Source organism: Cricetulus griseus, chromosome 6, assembly GCF_003668045.3.
Source record: "Cricetulus griseus strain 17A/GY chromosome 6, alternate assembly CriGri-PICRH-1.0, whole genome shotgun sequence".
In the NCBI taxonomy this organism is placed as follows: Eukaryota; Metazoa; Chordata; class Mammalia; order Rodentia; family Cricetidae; genus Cricetulus; species Cricetulus griseus.
The window spans coordinates 141,948,273-141,967,883 of NC_048599.1; the positions used below are offsets into that span (position 1 = coordinate 141,948,273).

The 19,611-nt window shown below is 41.7% G+C and overlaps 1 protein-coding gene across 2 annotated transcripts in view; it reads left to right on the forward strand.

Moving 5' to 3' along the window:
• Nucleotides 1–19,611, forward strand: part of LOC100753702 (nucleoporin NUP188 homolog) — a 55,612-nt gene that overhangs the window by 1,806 nt on the left and 34,195 nt on the right. For both annotated transcript variants that reach the window (XM_035446980.1, XM_027423177.2), the window contains exons 2-11: nt 6,438–6,492; nt 7,848–7,921; nt 9,526–9,610; nt 9,747–9,827; nt 10,848–10,892; nt 12,845–12,937; nt 13,066–13,185; nt 17,103–17,314; nt 18,361–18,475; nt 19,035–19,235. In XM_035446980.1, coding sequence (XP_035302871.1) covers nt 6,438–6,492; nt 7,848–7,921; nt 9,526–9,610; nt 9,747–9,827; nt 10,848–10,892; nt 12,845–12,937; nt 13,066–13,185; nt 17,103–17,314; nt 18,361–18,475; nt 19,035–19,235 — 1,081 coding nt within the window. The remainder of the gene's footprint in view (nt 1–6,437; nt 6,493–7,847; nt 7,922–9,525; nt 9,611–9,746; nt 9,828–10,847; nt 10,893–12,844; nt 12,938–13,065; nt 13,186–17,102; nt 17,315–18,360; nt 18,476–19,034; nt 19,236–19,611) is intronic.

The window sequence follows — 19,611 nt, forward strand, 5'->3', positions numbered from 1 at the left end:
CTTTCCATTTCAAGCTACTGCTTTTCCAAATGGGAATCTTTTAATCTTTTGTATGTGCAGGTGTGTGTGCATATGGAGGCCGTTGGGTGTTTTTCTTAGATCTCTATTTTACCAAGGCAGAGGTCTCCCTATCAATCTGGAGCTTGCTCATACAGCCCCTCTAGCAAACCATATTAGCCTCAGCTTCCCTCATCTCCTCCTGAGCACTTGTGTTGTTTTTTAGAGGCTTATTGAAATGACTGTGAAGCCTAATGTTCTGTGTGTGGTCTGACACTAACCCTCCTGCCTCAGCCTTTCTGCTGCTGCAGTTGCAGGTGTGTGCATAGGAATTGGCACTGATGACACTGGAATGATGCTCTTTAAGCCACTCAGAATCTTGTGAAAGTCACTCAGAATTTGGCAGAAAGTTGGTTTGAATATTGGATTGGCATTTTTGAGGTCTTTTGGTGTTTGGAAGTCTTGAGTGGTACAGGTGTGTGAGCAAGTAACGCCACGGTATGAAAAACTATTGCTATTGCTGGGCCCAGAGGCAGGCTAATATCTGAGTTCCAGGCCAGCTAGAGCTACACAGTAAAACCCCATCTCAAAAGAGTTAAAAGTCGGGGTTGGAGAGATGGCTTGGTGGCTAAGAGCATTGACTGTTCTTCCAGAGGTCCTGAGCTCAAGTCTCAGCAATCACATGGTGGCTCACAACCATCTGTAATGAGATCTGGTGCCCTCTTCTGGCCTGCAGGCATACCTGCATACAAAACACTACATAATAAACCTTTAAAAGCTGTTGCTGCAGCCAGGTGTTGGTGGCGAACGCCTTTAATCCCAGTACTTGGGAGGCAGAGGCAGGCGGATTTCTGTGAGTTTGAGGCCAGCCTGGTCTCCAGAGTGACTGCCAGGATAGGCTCCAAAGCTACACAGAGAAACCCTGTCTCGAAAAACAAAAACAAAACAACAACAACAACAAAAAAAAACCCAAACAAACAAAAAGCTATTGTTGCTAAGCTTAAATCTTAGTTTACAAGAGAACTGTGCCACTCCAATAGAGTCAAGTAGACAGTAACTGCATTTATTTCTATGTAGAATGCAACTTTCAAAAGGACTGTTTTTATTAGAATTACCTGGTTAGCTCAGTGTTCTCCAGATGGACTGATTATTCTTTTTTGTTGTTGTTGTTTTCTTTTTGTTTTTCGAGACAGGGTTTCTCTGTGGCTTTGGAGGCTGTCTGGAACTGGGTCTTGTAGACCAGGGTGGTCTCGAACTCACAGAGATCCACCTGCCTCTGCCTCCCAAGTGCTGGGATTAAAGGTGTGTGCCACCAATGCCCGGCCCTGGACTCTGATTATTCTTTACACCCACAGGTTTTCTTTAATTTTTTTTAAAGATTTTTATGTATTTATTATGTATATAACATTTTGACTCCATATATGCCTGCAGCCACAAGAGGGTACCAGATCTCATTACGGATGATTGTGAGCCACAATGTGGGTTCTGGGAATAGAATTCAGGACCTCTGGAAGAGCAGCCAGTGCTCTTAACCTCTGAGCTACCTCTCCAACCCTAAAATTTTTTTTCTTGACCATTTTATTGTTCCTTATGTCTATGAGTATTTTGCCTGCATGTATGTCTGTGCATCACTTTTGTGTAGTGCCCTGGACTGGAATTACAGAGGCTTGTGAGTCACCTTGTGGTGCAGGGAATTGAATTTGGGTTCTCTGTAAGAGCAGTTAAGTATAGTCTAAGTTAATGTGTATCAGGTGTGGTAGTACCCACAGAGGCTGAAGAAGGCATTGATTCATTTAGAACTGGAGTTATAGGCAGTTGTTGTGCCAAATATAACTTTGACTGCCAGCTCCTGAATAATGATACAGAGACTTTTTATTATGAAAGCTTGGCCTTAGCTTAGGCTTGTTCCCAACTAGGTCTTATAACTTATATCAACCTGTTTATATTAATCTACATTCTGCCATGTGGCTCCTTACCTCTCCTCAGTACCATATGTCCAACTTCCCCACATCTTGCTCATGAATGTCCCGTAGCTGCAGTTATCTCCCAGAGTTCCTATCTCCCTCTGGAAGTCCCACCTATCTTCTCCAACCTAGCTATTGGCCATTTAGCTCTTCATTAATCCAACCAGAAGGTGTTTTAGGCAGGTAAGGAAGGACAGAAGCATACCTTCACACAGTGTACAAAAAGATTATCCCAACAAATTGTGAGCTGCCTTATGTGGGTGCTGGGAACTAAACCTCCTGTGCAAGAGTAGTAATTGCTCTTAACTGAGACATCTCTCTCTCTCTCTCTGTCTCTCTCTCTGTCTCTCTCTCTCTCTCTCTCCCTCCGTCCCTCTCTCTCTCTCTCTCCCTCTCGCCGTCCCTCCCTCCCGCTATGTGTCAAGCAAAACAATCTGTTTCATTGAGAATTTTTATTTCTGTCCCCTTCCCTCTTTTGTAGAGTCTCACTTTGTAGCCTAGGCCAGCCTTGAAATTGAACTTGCCTCAGCTTGCTGAGTTTTGGAATTATATGCATTTGCTATTGTGCTTAGCCTCAGAATTTTATTTTTTAAACTTATTTTTTAAAAAAAATTAAGTCAGGCAGTGGTGGAACACACTTTTAATCCCAGGACTTGGAAGACATAGGCAGGTGGATCTGTGTGAGTTCGAGGCCATCCTAGTCTACATAGCAAGTTCCACAATAGCCGGCCTTGCACAGAGAAACCCTGTCTCGAAACACCCCCCCACCCCCAAAAATTATGTGATGGGTATCTGTGGAAGCCAGAAGCCAGTGTTGAATCTCCTGAAGCTGAGGTTACAGGCAGTTTTGAGCTGCTTGTCATGGATGCTGGTAAACCAACTCATAGTCTCTGAAAGAGTTGAAAGTACTTTTCACTGGGGAGCCCTCTCTTCAGATCCTCCTTTTTTCTGTTACAGCATTACCTGTATATCAGGCTGTCCTTGAACTTGTGTAACCGAGGATGTCTTAGAACTCCTGATCTCTGCCTCCAGTGCCAGAATCACAGACATGGTGCCATCTGGTCTGGTTATGTGGTGCTGGGGCCTTGTGATTGCTCGATACACACACTGTTCATTCAGCTACAATTCCTGCAACTGAGAATTAGGGTTTTCAGAGAAGCCGGGTGGTGGTGGTGGCGGCGGCATATGCTTTTAATCCCAGCACTCGGAAGGCAGAGGCAGGCAGATCTCTTTTTTTGTTTTGTTTTTGTTTTTGTTTGTTTTTTGAGACAGGGTTTCTCTGTATAGCTTTGGAGCCTGTCCTGGTACTCACTTCTTAGACCAGGCTGGCCTTGAACTCACAGAGATCCACCTGTCTCTGCCTCCCGAATGCTGGAATTAAAGGTGTATGCCACCAACACCCAACTGAGAAACCCTGTCTTGAAAAACAAAAAGCAACAACAAAAATCGATTTTCAAAGAAACACTGAATTAATCCACAGCCTTGTGTAGAATGAGTCTTTTTCTGTTCTGTCAGCCATCTCCCAAAAAATGACAAGTAGACTTATATTAATTATGAAAGCTTGTCCTTTAATGTAGGTTTGTCTCAAGTAGCTCTTATAACTTAAATTAACCCATTTATATTAATCTACATTCTATCATTAGTGTTACTTCTCTTCCATCTTGTACATTCTGTTTCATTCCCTTGGCTCCTGGCTTCTCCTTTCTTCTTCCCAGAGTTCTCTCTGTCCGTAAGTCCTGCCTATACCTAGCTATTAACAGTTCAGCTTTTTATTACACCAACCACAGTAAACACGTCTTCACATAGAGTACAAATATCCCACAACACTCATTCATACTACACATACAGCAATTTCCATTTTAAATAAATCCTGGCTTTTTATATTTTCTAATTCAGGCTTGTCAGGTAAGTAAGCCAAAGGATAAGTATACCTTGAGAGAAGGCATGATGACTTTCAAAACATTACTAAATTTCTTTAGTGACTATTTGAGGTTGGCTTTTTAAAATTTTTTTAAAGATTAATTTATTAACCTATACAGTGTTCAGCCTGCATGTATGCCAGCAAACCAGAAGAGGGCACCAGATCTCATTGTAGAGGGTTGTGAGCTACCATGTGGGTTCTGGGAATTGAACTCAGGACCCGAGACTAGCGGCAGCGGCGGCTTCTTTTTTTAAAAAATTTATTTATTATGTACACAGTATTCTGCTTACATACATGCTTGGATGCCAGAAGAGGGCACCAGATCTCATTATAGATGATTGTGAGCCACCATGTGGTTGCTGGGAATCGAACTCAGGAACCTCTGAGCCATCTCTCCAGCCCCTCCTCCTCCTCCTCCTCCTCATCCTCCTCCTTCTCCTCCCCCCCTTCCCTTCTTCCCTCTCCTCCCCCCCCCCCCCGCCCCCTTTTTTTTTTTTGGTTTGGTTTGGTTTTTCAAGACAGGGTTTCTCTGTGTAGCTTTGGAGCCTGACCTGGAACTTGCTTTGTAGACCAGTCTGGCCTCAAACTCATAGAGGTCTGCCTGCCTCTGCCTGCCAAGTGCTGGGACTAACTGCATAGCCTGAGACTGGTTTGGTTTTTTGCGGGGAGGCAGCTTCGAGACAGGGTTTCTCTGTGGCTTTGGAGGCTGTCCTGGAACTAGCCCTTGAGACTGATTTCTTATCAGCACAGAAAGAAACATTTGTTCCAATAACTGAATTTAATCTTCTAATTATTTTTTGAATTGTGAATGTTATCCTGTTGTCAGAAAAAGATTATAGTGATTGCAGTGTGTTGATGTGGGAGTTGGTAGCTATGGATTTAATAGAATTGAAGTTGTTTTCTTAGAAGCATTAACTGTTAGGAAAAGTTTATAAGTTTTAGCTGTGTTGAAGCCTCTTTGATGGGAAAATCCTTAATGACAGTTTTGGTATACATGACTCTAATACTTTGTTTTTTAGTCTTAATAAGGAAAATAGTTTTCAGTTCATGTTTTTTTCTCTTGAGTCTGTCTGTCGGGTGTGTCTGTGCAGTAATACATATTCATGTGTGTATAGACGTGGGTATGTGTGGAGGACCTGGGGTGATTTTGATTATGTATGTTCCATTGATGTAGAATCTGAGTTGAAGCCGGGCGTTAGTGGCACACGCCTTTAATCTCAGCACTCAGGAGATAGAGGCAGGTGTATCTCTGTGAGTTCGAGGCCAGCCTGGTCTCCAGAGCGAGTGCCAGGATAGGCTCCAAAGCTACACAGAGAAACCCTGTCTCGAAAAAACCAAAAAAAAAAAAAAAAAAAAAAAAAAGAATCTGAGTTGAAACCAGAAGAATCAATATGCTGTGTCTAGCTAGCTAGCTTGCCCTAGTCATCCTTTGTCTCTGCCATGTAAGTGCTGGAACTAGAGATACCTGTTGCACACACACATGCACACACAGACACGCACATGGATTCTGGGACCTGAACTCCAGTCCTTATGCTTAAACCGCAGGCGTTTTATCCGCTGAGACATCTTCCCAGTCCGTGTGTGTGTGTGTGTGTGTGTGTTCTCTCCAGCTCTTAGATTTAGTTTTTTTGAGCTAAAATTTCCTGTTTCTCAAGGTGACTGGCTTAAATTTGCTACTTGTTATATAGCTTTAACTTCTCTTCATCCCAAGTACTGGGATTACGGGTGTGAATTACTACATCTGTTTATGTAGTACTGGGATCAAACATGAGGCCTTGTGCATGCCAGTTGAGCTACATTTCCATCTCTTTACAAAACTTTAAAAAATTACAATTATTTATTTTGTATGTATGTATGTGTGAATATGAAGATCAGAGGACACCTGGAGTTGTTTGTCTTCTAACATATTGATCTCTGGTTTTGATAAAGCTTGGCAGCAAGCACAGTTACCCTGAGCCATCTCATCAGCTATTGTTTTTTTTTTTTCTTGTTGTTTCTGAAGATGGGGGTCTCATATAGCCTAGGCTGGCCTTGAACTCTATGGGATTGGATGAGGATGTCAGATTTCCTGGAACTGGAGTTACAGACAGTTGTGAGCTTCCATGTGGGGGCTGGGAAATGAACCCAGGTTCTCTCTGCAAGAGCAGACAGTGCTATTAACCGCAGAACCATCTCTCTAGCCTCTGAATGTCTGTTTTTTTATATACTGTCAGTGATTTGAAGTTTGAAATATGAGTGAGACCTTGTCTCAAAAAGCCTACTACTACTACTAATTTTTAAATCCTTTGCTCTTACATTTTATGTTTGCTTTGAATATCAATTTTTTTTTTTTTTTTTTTTTTTTTTTTTTTTTTGAGACAGGGTTTCACTGTGTGGCTCTGGTTGTCATGGAATTCACTGTGTAGAGCAGGCTGGCCTTGAGCGATCCACCTGCCTCTGCCTCTCAAATGCCTGAATTACAGGCGTGCACCACCACCACCTGGCTGCGTCTCAGATTTCTTTAAGTTTTTATTTTCTTAGAAGAGCAAAATTATCTCTGCTTTCTCATTTTTCAGGAGCAGTAGAGAACTGTGGACAATTCTACTTGGAAGGTCAGCTCTTAGAGAACTGGTGAGTGGCACTGTTCTTGTGATTTTTTTTAAGGAATTTTATTTTTTTATGGCATTTATTACAAAAAAACAAAACAAAAACAACAACAACAAAAAAACAAAAATAGAAAACCCCAAAATGGAGTCTTGTCTTCTGTGGCTACTGATATTTTCTAAGTCGATCTTTGTACCACATTGATTGCTTTTCTGTGAAGATGTCCATGCTGTCGGTGAGGTTGCCTGAGGACAGGCTGCAGAGAGCCTCTGCTGCTTGGGCAGAGAAGGGCTGGCAGGCCTCCTGTCTCATGCTTTCTTTCCTGTGTTTGCCTTAGCTTTCAAATCATAGAGACTGTGAGTTCTAAAATGTTTTCTTTTCCTATTTTGGTTTTTAAGACAGGGTTATCCTGTGTAGCTTTGGAGCCTGTCCTGGAACTCACTCTGTAGACTGCCTGGTGGCCGGCCTGCCTCAGCCTCCTGAGTACTGGGATTAAAGACATCCACCACCACACCCAGCTTATTTTTTAATTTTTTTTAAAGATTTATTTATTATGTATAGTGTTCTGTCTGCATGTATGCCTGCAGGCCAGAAGAGGGCACCAGATCTCATTACAGATGGTTGTGAGCCACCATGTGGTTGCTGGGAATTGAACTCAGGACCTGTGGAAGAGCAGCCAGTGCTCTTAACCTCTGAGCCATCTCTCCAGCCATATATTTGTTTTGCCTTCATCTATGTCTGTATTAGGGTGTCAGGTTCCCTGAAACTGGAGTTATAGATAATTTTGAGCTGTTGTGTGGGTGCTGTTAACTGCCGAGCCATCTCTCTAGCCCCACAATGTGATTTTATTAAAGAAAGAGTGAGAGGAAAAAACAAAACAAACAAACAAAAGAAACCTTCTTAAGTGTATCTAGTATTTTAGAAGAATGGCAGAAATGATGTTATTTAGTAAAATATGCAATCATTAGAAAGCCCCTTTACAAAGATTTCCATAAATGATGCTACAGTATTAATCAAAGGAAAGATTACAGAATTCTATATTTACAATGCTTCAAACCAGTGGTTCTCAATCTTCCTAAGGCTGCTACCCTTTAATACAGTTTCTCATGTTGTAGTGACCCCAACCATAAAATTATTTTCATTGCTGCTTCATAACTAATTTTGCTACCGTTGTGAATCGTATTGTAAATATCTGTTTTCCAATGATTTTAGGTGACCTCTGTGAAAGAGTCATTTGAACCACAAAGGGGTCATGACCCATAGGTTGAGAACCACTGCTTTAAGCTGTGTGGAAACATTTCAAAAACACACAAAGGAAAACACAGTGTGTAGTGTAATCCTGATTTCGGTTGCATTTGTGTAATTACCTTGTTCTTTTGCAGAGTCAGATTGAGGCAGAACTGAATAAATATTGGCAGCGGCTGTTAGAAGGGCTTTCTTACTACAAACCTCCCAGGTATGGCTATTCTGTGTGTCTAGTGATGGCCATTTTCCCCAAGGACGACAGCAAATATGGAACTGCCCTGTGTGTATTGTTTTGTTTTCCGAGACAGGGTTTCTCTGTGTAGCCCTGGCTGTCCTGGAACTCGCTCTGGCTGTCTTGGAACTCGCTCTGTGGACCAGGCTGGCCCCGAACTTACAGAGATCCACCTTTCTGTGCCTCCCAAGTGCTTGGATTAAAGGCACGTGTCACCACCACCTGGCTTGCCCTATGTGTTTTCTTAAATTGCTGGGCTAGTAAATGAATGAGAGTATTTATTAGCTTTCACTCTTTAGTTTAGTTTAAACATAAGCAGGATGAGTCTAGCATATTTTTTCCCATCTGTTGAAAGGAAGGATCACTTCCTTCACAGTAATCCAGTTGTCCTTTCTCTTTTCTTTTTCCCCTGAGATAGGATTTCCTTGTGTAGCCCTGGCTGTAGATCAGACTGGCCTGGAACTCAAGAGATTTGCCTGTCTCTGCCTGAGTGCTGGGACTGAAGGCATGTTCCACCAATTCAAAGCGACTCTTTTTACTTCTTATCTTCTCCACTGTCTACTGGAGAAAATGATATATTCACTCAAGGAATATAAGTTCTATGCAAGTATCAGCAAGCCCCTGGTTCCAGGGGATCTGATACCGTCTTCTGGCCTTTGTTGGCAACAGACACACATGCATGCAAAATACCCAGACACTTAAGTAAATCAAAATTTTAACATTAGATTTGATGTCTAGTAATATTTTTTGTTTGCTTTTTGAGACAGGGTCTCACTATTTATTCTGGCTGTCCTGAACTTACTATATAGATTAGGCTGCCCTTGAATTTAAGAATATCAGCATGCCTCTGCCTCACAAACGCTGGGATTAAAGTCATATGCCACCATGCCCAGATAAACCTAACAACAACAACAACAACAACAAAAAAAAAAAAACTCAAACTCTAGACTTTACTGACATATAACCTCGTGTTTTATTTGTTTGAGTTCTTGGATTGAACTGAAGAGCCTTTCACCTGTACTCAACCAGCTGTCCTACATCCTAACTCCAAATGTCCTCTCCTTGTTCTGTTGTCCAGTACAGGGCAGTGTGTAGGTAGCATTTACTTGTCATGTGTCTTTTGGGCTCAACTGTGACTGTATCTCAGTTTTTTCCTGGGTTTTATGACCATGAGCAGTTTTGAGAAGTCTAGGGGAGTATTTTACATGATGTCTTCCACTTAGACTTATCTGGTGTTTTTCTCGTTATGGACTTGAGGTATGGGTTTTTGAGAGGTGAAATACCATTCTTGTTACATCATTTCAGAGTGTGTGTGGTAGACCCATAGAAGAAGTGGTGGTGTTACTCTTGGTTACTTTACTGAGGAGTTAGAGGAGGACATCTGACATTGACCTCTGGCCTCCAACATGATTTTGTTTCATAGGCAAAAGCCAGTTCTGTTCTATAAAGTCTGTGGTATGATGTTTGTGTATTTTACAGACACTAAAGGAAAAAGGCCAGTACTAAAGTGTCATCCGGTGTTTCTATTTTATACCCTTGAGAGTCATTGTGAATGACGAAATAACTCACTGCTTTTCTCATAGTTCAAGTTCAGCTGAAAGAGTGAAAGCTAATAAAGATGTAGCGTCACCGCTGAAGGAACTGGGCTTACGAATCAGCAAGTTCTTGGTGAGTAAAAGTTATTAAGTGTTGGGGGGGGGATCAGTTTATGGTGTGTGTGGGTGTTGCGGCCTCATTATTAATGATGTTAATAAAAATTCTGAGATTCAGTGGCTGCTGCTCACGTAAGACTTCTGTGCTTTAGGGTCTGGATGAAGAGCAGAGTGTGCAGTTACTGCAGTGTTACCTTCAGGAGGATTACAGGGGGACTCGGGATGCACTCAAGGTTTGTGTTTCTGCCCAGCTGCCATCCACCTTGCTTCTTGGAAATTTCCATCCCTGACTCTTTACACAAGAGATTATGAGATACACAGGTGCCTAGGCTAGACCTACTTACTTTGTTTATTTATTTATTCATTTATTTGTTTTCGAGATAGGGTTTCTCTGCATAGCCCTGGCTGTCCTGGAATTCACTCTGTAAACCAGGATGGCCTCAAACTCACAGAGATCTTCCTGCCTCTGCCTCCTGAGTGCTGGGATTAAAGTGGTGTACCACCACTGTCCAGCTGAGGCAAGATTGTTTTTCGTAGTTTATTTTTATTTTGGGTACATTGTTGTTTTACCTGCATGTACATCTGTATGAGGGTTTTGGGTCCCATAGAACTTGAGTTACAGACAGCTGTGAGCTGCTATGTGGGTGCTGGGAATTGAACCTGGGTTCAGTGGTTAAGAGCAATCTGTGCTATTGAGCCATTTCTCCAGTCCCTGAGGCAAGACTTTTAATGAATTATTCATTTTTATTTTATGTACATTAATGTTTTACCTGCCTGCATGTCTGTGTGAGGGTGTCTGATCCTATAGAACTGTAACTACAGACAGTTCTGAGCTGCCATGTGGGCGCTGGGAACTGAACCCAAGTCCCTCTGGAAGAGCAGCCAATGTTCTTAACTGCTGAGCCATCTCTCCAGCCCTGAGGCAAGACTTTTAAAGGCTGGAAAGAACCCAATGTATATTTAAGCTGACACCTGTCTTCATTCTTGTAGTACTTGAAATTTTGAAGAATTACATATAAATGAGAGGTCTAAGAGAGTACCCAGGCTGCTCAGCTTTAGTTTTATGTATAAAGAGACAGGCCAGAGAACAGAGAAATGAGTTGGGCATCTGGTTAGACCTGGCCTAAACATAAGGTGGAAATGTTTACAGAAAAGAAATAGATGGGTAGTCATGAAGGGTGTGGTGCATCTTTTTCTTTGCCAGTTGAATTCTGCCTGTAAGACAGCCTCTTGACTGCTCTGTTTTCCTTCAGACGGTCCTGCAAGATGAGAGGCAGAGCCAGGCCTTAACCCTTAAGGTAAGCGCTAATTGATGTTTCATTCTTTAATAAACAATTGTGTGACATCTCCTAGACCCTGTTTTTCTGGGTATTCCTGCCTTTTCATTTGTTTTTGTTTTTTTTTTTGTCATTGTTGTTTGTTTGTTTGTTTTTCAGACAGGGTCTTACTGTGTATTCCTGGCTGGTCTGGAATTTACTATGTCAACCAGGCTGGCATAGAACTCATGTAGATCCACTTACTTCTGTCTCCTCAGTACTACGTAATAAAGGCATATGCCAACACTCTCTTGGCTGAGTGTTTAGTTCTTCGTTGAGTCTTCTTAGCCACAGGACCCAGCCAAGGAGTTTTTCCCAGAGTTTCTTCTGCTGCTGGTGCTGACAACTCATTCATAGATGGCTATTCTCTAAGGCTCAGTTAACTTGATATTTTTGGTGGGAAGGATATGCTGGTGATTAACTCAGAGCCTCAAAATACAAGGAAGCATTCCACCACTGAGTCCCACTCTCAGTCCTTTTAGATTAAATTCAGCAGGATTAGTTTGTATTCCTGTACTCCTTACCTGTCCTACAGCCTTCTCACTTTGGATCTATCTGTGGATTTGACTACTAGAATAGTAACTGTTGATACTCAGTACAACTCAAGTCCATTGGTTGTGTGTGGTTAGAGCATGTAGCTCTGGTAGTTGTACATTTACTTCATGTATTTGACCTGCCAGTTTGTAACTTTGATGTTATTTGGGATCTCTGAGAACTCGTGCTAGAAAAGTATTTTGGAAATGTGTTTAGATTATTAAATAATAATTCCCTTTCTCTTTCATGGCTTATTTCTTGGTTTATGGTTTATTTTTGTGGAGGGGTGTTGTGAAATACTACTTTAACTATGTTTATGTTGCAGAATATTTATGTAAAGTGTGTTGCATTTGTTTAATTATGTGAAGATGTGTTGTTGTTTTGCCTTGCTTGCCTAAGGCAGTTGATTGGTCTAATAAAAAGCTGAATGGCCAGTGGCCAGTAGAGTGATAGGAAGGGCTGGCTGAGAGAATAAGTAGAAGGAAAAAATCTAGGCTCAAAAGAGAAAAGAGAACAAGGGAGAAAGAAAGACTCCCAGGGCCAGCCAGCCACAGAAGAAGCAGGAAAGTAGATGAAGAGAAGCAAGTTAAAGTTCTAAGACCTAGTGGGGTAAGGCTAAGCATTCATAACTAATAAGTCTCCATGTCATGATCTGGGGACTGGCAGTACAAGAAAGTCTGCTACAGAGGGGTATTTTCTTTTCTTTTTCTTTTTCTTTTCCTTTTCCTTTTTTCTTTTTTTGGTTTTTCGAGACAGAGTTTCTCTGTGTAGCTTTGGAGTCAATCCTGGCACTCGCTCTGGAGACCAGGCTGGTCTCGAACTCACAGAGATCTGCCTGCCTCTGCCTCCCTAGTGCTGGGACTAAAGGCGCGCGCCACCAACTCCCGGCGAGGGGTATTTTCTGTTCATGTAATAAAATGCTTTTTAGGACTTGGAGGTGGCTCATTGGTTAAGAGCACTTGCTGCTGTTCCAGATGACCCAAGTTGGGTTCCTTGAACCCATGTGGCGGCTCACAAATACCTATAACTCCAGTTCTAGGGCGTTATTGCCCTTCTTTTTCCTCTGGCCTTGGTAAGCACCTATACGTATGTGATACATACATACATGCATACAAATAAAAATAGAATGAAGTGAATTTTAAAGTATTTATTGTATATGCCTTCATAGAAAGCATGGGGAACGACTTGAGGGAGTTGGTTCTCTTCTTCTACCATACATGTGGTCCTGGAGACTGAACTCAGGTTGTCAGGCTTGTTGAACAGTGCCTTTATCTACTGAGCCGTCTTTCCTGCCCTCCAAGCACATGTTTGAATGATCTGATTATTAGCAGTTGTGAAGTTGAGTCTTCTTTTTGCAAGAGTGAGAACTGATTTTTGAACTTTTGTGTGTTTCCCCCTAGATTGCAGATTATTACTATGAAGAAAGAACCTGCATTCTTCGTTGTGTCTTACATCTTCTGACATATTTCCAAGATGAACGACATCCCTATAGGGTGAGCTCAGCTTGTCTTTGTTCTCTGTACCCCTTGTCCTTCTGATTTAAATAATTTCATATTACTCATATACACTTGAATGTTTGCCTTTTATACTACACATGCATTACTGTGTTCTGCTTTTTAAGGCTGAATACGCAGACTGTGTTGACAAACTGGAGAAGGAACTAGTTTTAAAATACAGACAGCAGTTTGAGGAGCTGTACCGAATGGAAGCACCGACCTGGGAGACACATGGCAATCTAATGGTATGTAGTACTTGTGCTCATCTCTAGTCAGAAGAATAACATGCCTTGTTCAGGGAGCCCTAGGAGAGGTACATAGCTGAGCACATGTGCGGGTTCTTCAGCGCAGAGGGAATTGTGTCAGAATAAAACATTGATTGATGGTGCCTAATTCTGAACTTTTTGTTGTTGTTGTTGTTGTTGTTTTTTGAGACAGGGTTTCTTTGTGGCTTTGGAGGCTGTCCTGGAACTAGGTCTTGTAGACCAGGTTGGTCTTGAACTCACAGAGATCTACCTGCCTCTGCCTCCCGAGTGCTGGGATTAAAGGCGTGCGCCACCAACACCCGGCTTAATTCTGAACTTTTATCTTGGTCCATTTTGTCTCTCCCCCACCCCTTTTCCTTTTCTTTCCTCATTTGTATTAGGATTATTGTGTGATAGCCCACCCCACCCCCTTTGTCTTTTACTTTATTACCTAAAATACTGTCTTAGTAGTTAATAGAATACTAGCCGGGCATTGGTGGCGCACGCCTTTAATCCCAGCACTCGGGAGGCAGAGGCAGGCGGATCTTTGTGAGTTCTGAGTTCGAGGCCAGCCTGGTCTCCAGAGCGAGTGCCAGGATAGGCTCCAAAGCTACACAGAGAAAACCCAGTCTGGAAAAACAAAAATAAAAACAAAAAAAAAGAAGAAGAAGAAAAAAAAAGCCTTTGTTTTTGCTTTGTTCATTGTTTTGAAATTAGTGATTCTAAACACCAAATAAAAGGAAGCCAGGAAAATGGAGAAATAGCCTTATCAGATCATAAAATTAATTTCTTTTATGCTACTGGAGAACTGAAATAAGGTAGATAATGTGCTCCATTGCAGTGTGCTCCAGTCCCCTAAAAGCAGAGAAAGAATAGTAATATAAAGCTACAAGTTAGCATGTGAATAGACACAAAAACTGATGGGAAATTAATGTGAAAACAGCTGACATTTGGGGCAGGAGAGATGGTTCAGTGGCTGTTCTTCCAGAGGACCTTGGGTTCAATTCCCAGCCCCCACATGGTGGCTCACAGTCATCAGTAACTTCAGTTCCTGGGAATCTGAAACGTTGGTGGCCTCTGCAGATTTCTGCGCAAATGTGTACCACAGATATATAGATAGGCAAAACATCCATAGTAAAGTACATGTAAGAAAAAGACATTTTACTAGTGAGAACTAAGATCATGCAGTTAAATGGTACTAGAACCATTGTGTAGCCAACTGGAGAACCAAATGCCATCTGTATTGTAGACCTTTTCCTAGAAACCAAGTTAAAAAGAAGAAAATCAGTATCTAGATGGGGCTTTAGCTCATACACTTGAGACCCTAGCTTCAATGCCCATTCTGCTACCCAAAACAAGGTGTCTGTGTGTGTGTAGATTCCACAGTGTGCATACATAGGTCAGAGGAAATGCAGCAGGAGTTGCTTCTCTCCTGCCCATTCTGGTGGTTGTATTCAGGTCATCAAACTTGACAGCAAGTATTCTTACTCACTGAGCTATCTTTTCAGTTTTTGAGATAGAGTCTCATTCTTCTGTTTGGGCTGGCCTGAAACTCATAGTGATACTCTGCCTCAGCTTCCCAAGTGTTAGGATTATAAACATACACCATCATGCCTGGCTAATTATGTTAAATTTGCTTATGTTAGGATCAGTATACTTACATTTATTTTATTATTTGCGACAGGCTTTCCTATAACACTAGTTAGTTGGCCTCAAACTGAACATATAGTTCAGGATAGCCTTGAACTTTTGGTCCTCCTGCCTCTTGAGTTCTGGGATTAAGCGTGCCTGGCATTGATGCCTGATTTTCTTGTAAAGGTGGGTTTCACTCTGTAGCCTAGGCTAGTCTAGATGTCACTAAATAGTCCCGAGTGTCCTTGAACTCAGGTTATTCCTAAAGTCTTAGTATCTGAGTCCTGGGATTACAGGCATGATCCACACCCAGCAGCTCCTTGCAGTGTTTTAAAAGGCACTGTCCCTCTAGCTCTTATGGCATGTTCTTGTCATAGAGTCTATCTCTAATTCTTGTCCCATGTTTATTGCCCACCATGGGATATTTATTGGTGAATATACCATGTTCGTGTCTTCTTGAAAAGAATGTGTGCTTGACAGTTATAGAGTGTGATGATCTATAAATATCAGCTGTTTAAAGTTGGCCAGATCTTCTGTTTGCCAATTGTTTTGCCAAATTGTTCTGTAGGCTTTGTAGCATGATTATGTTAGTGAAGATTTGTAGTACGCTGGGTTTGTTGCACACTTATAATCTTAGCACTTGGGAAGCAGAGCAAAAGAATCAGGGGTTCAGGATTAGCCTCAGCTATATAGTAAGTTCAAGGCTAGCATGGACAGCATGAGGCTGTCTCTCTGTTTCTGTCTCTGTCTCTGTCTCTCTCTCTCTCTCTCTCTCTCTCTCTCACACACACACACACACACACACACACACTCACTCACTCTGAATAACATGAGACTGTCACACACCCCATCTAACTCCCTCCCTCAATGTATTATTCCAAGTGGACTCTGAAATTATAACATTTATATGCAGGGAAATTCTACACAACATTAGAAGAAGTGACTATATTATGTAGCAAATCACTAAATGCAAATCACTAAATGCATCTGTGAAAAGGAGTGGAAAATACACTGTTGTAGGAATTTATCCTTGACATTGTTGGGGCTGGAGAGATGGCTTAGTGGTTAAGAACACTAGCTGGTCTTCCAGAGGTCCTGAGTTCAATTCTCAGCAAGCATATGATAGCTCACAACAATCTGTAATAAGATCTGGCTACTGTATACACAATAAACACATCTTTAAAAAAAATAATGACATTATTAAATAAAAAAGGTAAGTAACTTGTGTAATATGCTACTTGGTTTAGAGAGCGAATATATATTGAATCAGCCATTATGTTTGGCACATTGCTGAAAGGAGACTAGATTCTAAAACTAGTTGCTTTGTACAAGATAGATGTACTAGATAGATGACTGGGCAATAGAAATTACAGGGAAGCTGGATGGTGGTGGCGCACGCCTTTAATCCCACTGCTCAGGGGACAGAGGCAGGCATATCTCTATGAGTTGGAGGTCGGCCTGTTCTACAGAGCAAGTTCTAGGACAGGCTCCAAAGTTACACAGAGAAATCCTGTCTAGCAAAAGAAAGAAAGGAAGAAAGAAAGAAGGAAAGGAAGGAAGGAAGAAAAAGAAATCATAGGGACATCATTCTTTCCCCTCTATTTTTTTTTTTCTGTTCAAGACAGGGTTTCTCTCTAGCAGTCCTGGCTGTCCTGGAACTCACTCTGTAAACTAGACTCACCTTGAACTCAAAGATGCACCTGCCTCTGCCCCCAGGTGCCGGGATTAAAGGCATGCACCACCACTGCCTGACACAAGGACATCATTTTTATACTTTATTCTTGTATTTTAAAAACTATAATTATGCACATATTATGTAATAAAAAAATAACATTTTCAGGGATGGATATGGTGGTACATTCCTCTTTAATGCCAGCACTTGGGAGGCAAATACAGGTAGATATCCCTGAGTTTGAGGTCAGCCTAGTCTGCATAGGCAGTTCCAAACTAGCCAGGGATACTTAGTGAGACCTTGTCTATAACAAGAGAAAAAGAGGTGCTGACGAGATAGCTCAGTGGTTAAAAACACTAGCTGGTCTTCCAGAAGTCCTGAGTTCACTTCCCAGCAACCACATGGTGGTTCACAGCCGTCTGTAATGAGATCTGGTACCCTCTTCTGCCCTGCAGACAGAACACTGCATACACCATAAATAAATCATTTAAAAAAGGAAGAAAGGGCGTGGGGAAGGGAAAAAAAAAAAAAAAGGAAGAAAGAATAGGAAAAAGAAAAAAGTAATTTGTTGTCAAGTTTAACTTTCTCTACCATTTTCTCTATATTGTTGCAGACTGAGCGCCAGGTGTCTCGATGGTTTGTTCAGTGTCTCCGGGAGCAGTCTATGCTGCTAGAAATTATTTTCCTCTATTATGCGTACTTTGAGATGTCGCCCAATGACCTACTGATACTAACCAAAATGTTCAAGGACCAAGGATTTGGTAGTAGGCAGACCAATAGACACCTGGTGGATGAAACCATGGATCCTTTTGTAGATCGGATTGGGTGAGTCTAAATGAATTGCAGTTTATGAAACTTTTACAGTGTTTAGACCATTGGTGTTACAGTGGCTCTGTGTTGAAATGGAGAGGGAAGATGTACCTTTCTTTGAGTGGGTAGAGAAGTGGTACGTACGTGTGCTGACGTGTTCCTTTTCACACAGGAAGTATAGTCTGTAATTAAGGGACTTGTTCTCGAAAAACCCTCCTATTCTTTATTCATTTTAAAATGTATTTTTACTTTTCTAAAAAAGAATGTTTTGCCATCAAGTATGCATGTATACTATTTGTGTGCCTGGTGCCTATAGAAGGCAGAAGAAGGCATTGAATCCCTTGAAATTGATGTTACAAATGGTTATGAGCCATATGGGTGCTGTGAACTGAGCAGGATCCTCTGCAGGAGCAGCAGGTGTTCTTAGCTGCTGAGCCATCTCATTAGCCCCAAAGACATTCTGTCTTAATCTAAGAGGTTCATTCATCCATTCAACAAGAGTACTTGTTGAGCAACTACTGCAGGCACAGTGCAAGTGCCATGATGACACTGATAAGCAAGATGTGTATTCTTTGCCTTCTTTGAGGTCACTGCCTATAGTCTTTGAATTTATTTTTTCTGTACTGATGGCCATGGATATAGCCACATGTTGAGGCTTATTTTCTCAATGAGCAAAGAAATACATTTGAGGAGTGAGAGCTGGTTTAGATGTGGTTTGTAGCTGTGTATATCTTCAGGGCTAGTTCTGAGCTTCCTGAATAATAGGCCCCGCAACAGGCCAGTGTCAAGTACTTGAATTTGAGATATACTGAAAAAGGGAGCATAAAGTACATTCCAAGGGTATGAGATACAGCTTGAGTGGTGAGATGCATACTTGACACACACAGGCTCTGGGTTTGGTCCTCAGCACCACAAAATCAAGCAACCTCTATATTTAAAAGCTCAGTGATAGCAAAGAATGTGAAAATACTCACTAGTAACTATTGATAAGCGAGTGTCTTACATCTTCAGTCAGTTTCAACACAGCTGAATGGTCCTGTGGTGTGGGTTGTCCTTTTCAGGTACTTCAGTGCCCTCATCCTGGTGGAAGGCATGGATATCGAGTCCTTGCACAAGTGTGCCTTGGATGACAGGAGAGAGCTGCACCAGTTTGCTCAAGATGGGCTTGTTTGTCAGGTGAACTTGGAAGCACATTTTTCTTTCTTCAGTTGCTTTCTAGTTAGTTTTTAGCTGCTAAATTATCCTGATGCACAGAATTTTCAGTTCGTATTTTTATTTAGGTCTAGGAGAAGTCAAAGTTAATTGTGCAGAGATGATAATTGACTCTGCAGTAGGTAGTTGAGTTACCGACCGAGGTGGTCCCAGGACAAAATTTTTTGTGGTAGGTTTTGTGAAAAAAAGATAAGGATGAACAAACACTGAGTTAGAATGAGTAGAAAGTGGGAGGTCATGCAAAGTTCAACAAGCATCAGGCTGATAACATCTCTAATTCTCGATTTGTACATGTGTTTTATAGTTTTAAACTAAGATTCTAATAAAACCAGTAGAAAAAGTTGTGGGTAAATGTAGGAGTAATTGGGTGTGTTAGCAAGGTGTTTGGGGTGAAGAAGTGTGTGTGCAGTGTTGGTGCAGGAGAGTGAGTGTCTCCAGTTGAGGCTTGCTGAGCATGATGACATGCCTGGCTGGATCTGGACCTTTTCTTTTCATAGACACAAGTGTTTTCTCTTCTCATTAGGATATGGATCGTGTGATGTTGACCTTGGGAGACATTCCACATCACGCCCCTGTACTTTTGGCCTGGGCTCTCCTCCGTCACACACTGAACCCAGAAGAGACCAGCAGTGTGGTCAGGAAAATAGGTGGCACAGCCATCCAGCTGAATGTGTTTCAGTACTTAACTCGACTGCTTCGGTCACTTGCCAGTGGGGGAAATGATGTAAGTCTCAAGTTGTTGGTAGGTAAGATTGCAGAGGGCAGGCCCTGGAGAAGAACACTGACAACTTTGGTAGTAACATTGATCATTGTGATTTTATTTATTTATTTATTTATTTATTTAGTATGTATATAGTATTCTGCCTGCACGTGTCTCTTCATGCCTGAAGAGGGCATCAGATCTCATTACAGATGGTTGTGAGCCACCTTGTGGTTCCTGGGAATTGAACTCAGGACCTTTGGAACAACAGCCAGTGCTCTTAACCTCTGAGCCATCTCTTCAGCCTGTCATTGTGATTTTTATTCTTTCTGTTTTTTTGTTTGTTTGTTTGTTTTGTTTTGTTTTTTGAGACAGAGTTGCTCTGTGTAGCTTTGGAAGC